Source organism: Bison bison, unplaced genomic scaffold, assembly GCF_000754665.1.
Source record: "Bison bison bison isolate TAMUID 2011002044 unplaced genomic scaffold, Bison_UMD1.0 scf7180017860443, whole genome shotgun sequence".
Classification (NCBI taxonomy): domain Eukaryota; kingdom Metazoa; phylum Chordata; class Mammalia; order Artiodactyla; family Bovidae; genus Bison; species Bison bison.
Genome location: NW_011491015.1, coordinates 1,577,849 through 1,584,072, shown reverse-complemented (window position 1 = coordinate 1,584,072; position 6,224 = coordinate 1,577,849). Strand labels below are relative to the sequence as shown.

The 6,224-nt window shown below is 50.3% G+C and overlaps 1 protein-coding gene across 1 annotated transcript in view; it reads left to right on the top strand.

The window, feature by feature from the left end:
• The window catches only part of SLCO3A1 (solute carrier organic anion transporter family, member 3A1), a 301,013-nt gene that overhangs the window by 231,074 nt on the left and 63,715 nt on the right, over window positions 1-6,224 (top strand). The window contains exon 5 of the mRNA XM_010832180.1: window positions 1,955-2,218. Coding sequence (XP_010830482.1) covers window positions 1,955-2,218 — 264 coding nt within the window. The remainder of the gene's footprint in view (window positions 1-1,954; window positions 2,219-6,224) is intronic.

Below are 6,224 nucleotides of genomic sequence, written 5' to 3'. Positions count from 1 at the left end.
GAGCAGAGCCCTTGGCATCTGGATGCCTATGTTCTGGTCTTCAACTCTGTGGATGTAGGCAAGGCACTCAGCCTTTCCAGTTCCTTTTTTTTTTTTTTTTAAAATATAATTTTATTTATTTGTTTTTGGCTGTGCTGGATCTTCGTTGCTGCGCAGACTTTTTCTCTATTTGCAGCTAGTGGGGCTACTCTCCGTTTGCGGTGCATGGACTTCTCACTGCAGTGGCTCCTCTTGCTGCAAAACACGGGCTCTAGGGCAGGTGGGCTTCAGTAGTTGTGGTTCCCAGTCTCTGGAGTACAAGCTCAGTGGTTCCGGCACACAGGCTTCGTTGCTTCGTGGCACGTGGGAGCTTACCAGACCAGGGATCAAATTTGTCTCCACTGGCAGGCAGATTCTTTACCATGGAGCCATCGAGGAAGCCCACACCCAGCCTTTCTAAGCCTTGATTTCTCCATCTGTATTATATAAGGACAATTAAAAAAAAAGCTCTACCTCATAGGGTTGTGGGGAGGGTTGATTGGAACTCCACATAGCGCCCGGTGCAGAGTGAGCCCTCGGCAGATGACAGCTGGCATTTTCATCACTGATAACTGAAGAGTCTTCAGGAAGAGCACTTAGACATGGGGGAGTGCTCATCCCGTGACTGCGGTCATTTCTCTTCCCAAGCCCGTCCAGGCCTGCAGCCTCATTACTTCTTAGCTCATTTGCTGTATCCCAGATCGCTGAGATGAGTTTCCTTCTGTGCTCCAGGGGCGTGGGATCATCATCAGAGATATCTCTAAGCAGCTCACGTGGGAGCGCCCTGCTCTGCAAGGGAGACGTGGAAAGAGGGAAAAATATCTACCAAGGGGGCAACAGAAATGTGCATCTTTTTGACTCCAGCTGGAAAGTCAAACAAGTCATAGTACTAGAAGGCCACACCACTCACATGGAGCCTCAAAGCATAGACACTGGCTATGGAGCTTTCAGTAGAGGACTGGCCCCCAGACCACAGGCCATCATGGAAGTTTGAATTAACCCATCCCCATCAGCTTCCCTGGTGGCTCAGATGGTTAAGAATGTGCCTGCAATGCAGGAGATCCAGGTTTGATCCCTCAGTTGGGAAGATCCCCTGGAGAAGGGCATGGCTACCCACTCCAGTATCCTTGCTGGGAGAATTAGTCCATGAAGTCGCTAAGAGTCAGACATGACTGAGCAACTACTGCTCACACACACATACACACTAGCAGCTTAGGAAAAGAACCCTCACCATGAATATTAAGCTCACATCAATTAAGTGCTTAAGCACGAGCCAGACACTGTTCTGAGCACTTTGTGTCTGGTGTGGCTCATTTGATCTTCCGAACTCGATCAGGGTAAGTACGTCATAATAATCAGCATTCTATAGATCAGTTCTGCTGAGGCGTGGAGTTCAGATCGCTAGCCTGAGGTCGCACTGTGAGAAGTGGGCAGGGTTTCTTTCCAGGGGTCCTGGCTCTTGGTTTCCATTCTGCACCGCTCTATATGATCTGTGAACCAATTTAAGGCTGGGAGAGTGCGGTGTGGAAGGGGATCTCAGGGTAGCAGCTTTGTGGGGGCAGTGAGTGTGAACATACATAATAAAAATACACCCTTGAATGATTAATGTTTCTGTCTCCCTGTGCTTTTGTTAGCAGACCTTGGCAGCTCTGCCAAGTCAGTCAATGCCTGCCTAAATTCAGGGGGTGTCTGGCTTCTCACTGTTTTTGTTTAGACAGATACAAGCACAAAGTAGACAAGAAAATTAAGGAGGGAATGCGATCAGCCTTCAGCTTGGGGAAAACCAGAAGCACAGCTAGGAGGCCCCAGGCTGCTCTGCCCATTGTCCACTCTTCCCCACCCCTGGCCTGTCTGTACAGCTGATTGCAAGCCTCAGCCAAGTGCCCGGCCCTGCCTGCTGCTCTCCTGTTAACCGTGCTCTCTCTGGTTGTTGCAGGTAACCTGGACATCACCCCAGACGACCCCCGCTGGATCGGAGCCTGGTGGGGTGGCTTTCTGCTCTGCGGTGCCTTACTCTTCTTCTCTTCCGTCTTGATGTTCGGGTTCCCACAGTCTCTGCCCCCACACTCAGACCCCGCCCTGGAGAGCGAGCAGGCCATGCTCCCCGAAAGAGAATACGAGAGACCCAAACCCAGCAACGGGGTCCTGAGACACCCCCTGGAGCCAGACAGCAGCGCCTCTTGCTTCCAGCAGCTGAGAGGTAAGGACACCTCCTTCTTGAGGGACGCTCAGGACTGGATGCTGGGGAACTTGAAACAGAATCCCCTTGGTTTTACATGATCTGCCTTCCCTGGTCCTGTGCTTAACTGACCCCTGAGAAGTAAATGCACTTTATAAAGCAAAAACAAAGGGACTACCATTTATTGAAGGGGCAGCAGACGAGATCCTCCCAGCTGAGAACCCAGTGGCTAACATTGCACCTGGTGTAAGATAAATATAAGTGTCCGTAGAAGGAAGAAAGTGGGGAGGGAAGGAGGGAGCCGGATGTTTCATGCCCCACCCCGCCCCCCGCTTTGAACTCTTCCAGGCCACGTGCAAGCACATGAAAGCAGGAAAAGACTTTGAAGCTGGTTCTCTTTGCCTGATGCAGGCGTTCTTGAAAAGCCACATCCAGAGTGCATTTCCTTAGATTCTCTCTGGCCCTCCAGCCCCTCCATTAGAGATGAGAGCCGTGTTCCTCTGGAAGGAAATATTAACTCAAGTCTTGATAACGAAGTCCCACTTCAGAGAGTGGCAAAGTGCTCACCATCGTTTTTAGAGGGAAAAGAAGTGCATCTTTTTTTCACAAAAGAGACACAAACAGTGATGCAGAATGAAAATGAGGAGTCCCCCCCACACACCCCCTGGTGCTTTCTATATTTGGCTCAGCATCTTAGAGGTGAGGGTGATGATGGGCAGCCTCAAAGCTGCCCCCTCTCCCCACTTAAGAGAGATGTGCAGTGCTCCCTAATTCAAGGACCCCTTCTTGCTGGGTGTCCTGAAGAACGTGCTAGATTTGGGAAGCGGGCAGGAGCAAGGTTGCAGCGTTCCTTCTCGGTGAGGCTGGGGTGGGAAAGAGGTAGACGGTGATTTCTTTGCAGGAACCAGGCATGTGGCCTGGCCCACCATCAGCAGCTGCCACCTCGGGCTCACAGTGCTTGCTTTAGAGGTCTGATGAGTGCCTCTACTGGGCTCTAATGAGGGGCACTGTCTCTGGAGATGCTTGAAAACAGCAGTGAGAACCTCAGATGACCTTGAGCTCAGATCCCCGTCCCACCCTTCACCGGCCCTGTGGTTATTACCCTGTCCATGCTTCATCTCCACGAGCTTGGAGTTATAACACAGTTCCTGGGTGACAACCTGATCTTGAGAATTCAGGCACTGCCTGTGGAGACTGTCTGTAAATACCACCTGGTAGCCAGGGAGGGATTCAAGGAACTTGTGCTAATTCCCAGAAGATGCTAATTTAACAACCTAATGTCCTATTTCACTCCATGTTCTGTGATGGCTTCTACCAAAGTCGTAATGTGGAATTATCTGTAGACGATCTTAAAATACATCTCTCTAAGGATCAGAGTGCACTGTTAGATGAGAAAGTGAGTGTTGGTTGTTCAGTCATGTCCAACACTTTGCAACCCTATGGACTGTGGCCTTCCAGGCTCCTCTGTCCATGGAATTCTCCAGGCATGAATACTGGAGTGGGCTGCCATTTCCTTCTCCAGGGGATCTTCCTGACCTAGGGATAGAACCTGGATCTCTCTTGCATTGCAGGCAAATTCTTTACGTCTGAGCCTAAGTTGTTTTTTTTTTTTTTTTAAGATGAGAAGGCCACCTGCTTTATATCTTCTGAGGTTGCCTTGGCTTAGAGTCTTAGGAGTCTGTGCCTCATAAAATAAGACTCCCCAAACAGGTCCCCTTCAGGAGCCCCCAGGTGGCTGGAGGGTGATGCTTAACACCCCTCTGATAGCACAGCTGGCCACAGCATCCCAGGGAACAGATTCACAACAACAGCTGGGGCTGGCATGAGAATGGGCCTTGCAGACACTTGGACCTATCTGGTGGTAGCCTTTCCAGGTATTAGGTTGGCAGTACAGTTCCTTTGGGTTTTCCTGTAACATCTTAATGGCAAAACCTGAACTAACCTTTTGGCCAACCCAATATTTCCTTACCCCAGGATGGCTTGCTTTCCTGAGTCTCTCATGGTAAGACCTATACCTGTAATCTCTTGCCTTTCATCTCTGGGGATACACAGATTAAAAAAAAAAATACAATTATGCCATCAAAGAACTCACTATCCAGGGTAGAGACAGGCCAGCAAGCCAGCAAGGTGGCCTAAGGTGGTGACGATGACAGAACCAGGCAGCCCTGCATTATGGAAATACAACAGACGGGCAAGGAAGGCAGGGCTTGGGTCATCCCAGACAGAGCTGAGCCACGTTTGGAGGATGTCACAGCTCCAGAACTCTCAGGCTCTGATCCAGTCTCTGGTTAGCCCATTTGTTAGTTCAGTCACCATTTTCTGAGACTCTGCCAAGCTCCAGGGACACAGCAGTGGGTGAAGAATCTGCCTGCAATGCTGGAGACCCAGGTTCAATCCCTAGATCAGGAAGATCCCCTGGAGAAGGAAATGGCAACCCACTCCAGTATTCTTGCCTGGAGAATCCCATGGACAGAGGAGCCTGGGGATTTCAGTCCATAGGGTCATAAGAGTCGGAAACGACTTAGCAACTAAATCACCAGCACCAGAGACACAGCAGTGAGCAAGGAAGCTTACATGCTGGAGCTTATATGGTAGCAGGGGAGGCCTGCAGTGGGCAAAGCTGAAGCAGTGGCAAGGTGAGTGCTGGGTGTGCTGTGGCTGGCCTGGCAAGTACACAGATGGGTAGACAGGGCGGAGGCTCCTTGAACAGAGCCTCCACGGTTACAGCCCGTGTATATGTGGGCTCCCCTCTGATAATTAATGGTTTTTAATTTAGAATTAGTGATTCCCAGCAGCATCAGATCCATTCATGGACCTAAAGGATGTCCCAGCAGGAGAGGAAGGCAGTGCATCTAGAAAAATCCCCAGGAGCCAGAGTCCAGTGGAGTGAGCTGTTACGGGAATCAACAAATTTTGCACTTGCCAGCTCATGAAGAGGGGGCCATGGTGGTTTAGAGCCTTCACTTTTTCCACCCGAGACAAAGTGCTTCCGCCACATGGACATTTCCACCAAAAGCACCACATGAAGCTGCCAGGCACTCCCAAACTCTTCAATCTGATTTACAGCCTGGAAAGCCCAACTGGTCTGCATACAGTATGCAGCACGCTTATGAGTACGGATAGGCTGAGCATTGTCGCACATGTTAGAGAAATTAGCATTGCTCTATGGATCTATAGGTTGCAGTTTCTCATTCGTTTCATTTGAGCTTGCTGTTGTTCAGTCAGTAAGTTGTGTGTGACTCTTTGCAACTCCATGGACTGCAGCACTCCAGGCTTCCCTGTCCTTCACTATCTTCCAGAGTTTATTCAAACTCATGTCCGTTGAGTCAATGATGCCATCCAACCATCTCATCCTCTGTCATCCCCTTCTCCTCCTGCCCTCAATCTTTCCCAGCATCAGGGTCTTTTCCAATGAGTCAGCTTTTCACATCAGGTAGCCAAAGTATCGGAGCTTCAGCATCAGTTCTTCCAGTGAATATTTAGGGTTGATTTCCTTTAGGATTGACTGGTTTGATCTCCTTGCTGTCCAAGGGACTCTCAAGAGTCTTCTCCAGCACCACAGTTCAAGAGCATCAGTTCTTCGGCGCTCAGCCTTCTTTATGGTCCAGCTCTCACATTCGTATATGACTACTACTAAAGGGTTCCTAGTCCAGCCATCAACCTGTGTCTCCTACCAAGCTCTCTAGAAAGCAAAGGTGCCTGAGAAGAGCTCGCATAAGAATAGCCACACCATCCCCCTCCCCACTGGGACTGAAACGCAGCCTCTTCTGCTCTGGTAGGGCCATAGGGCTCCTCAGATCAGATCAGTCGCTCAGTCGTGTCCGACTCTTTGCGACCTCATGAATCGCAGCACGCCAGGCCTCCCTGTGCATCACCAACTCCCGGAGTTCACTCAGACTCACGCCCATCGAGTCAGTGATGCCATCCAGCCATCTCATCCTCTGTCGTCCCCTTCTCCTCATGCCCCCAATCCCTCCCAGCATCAGAGTCTTTTCCAATGAGTCAACTCTTCACATGAGGTGGCCAA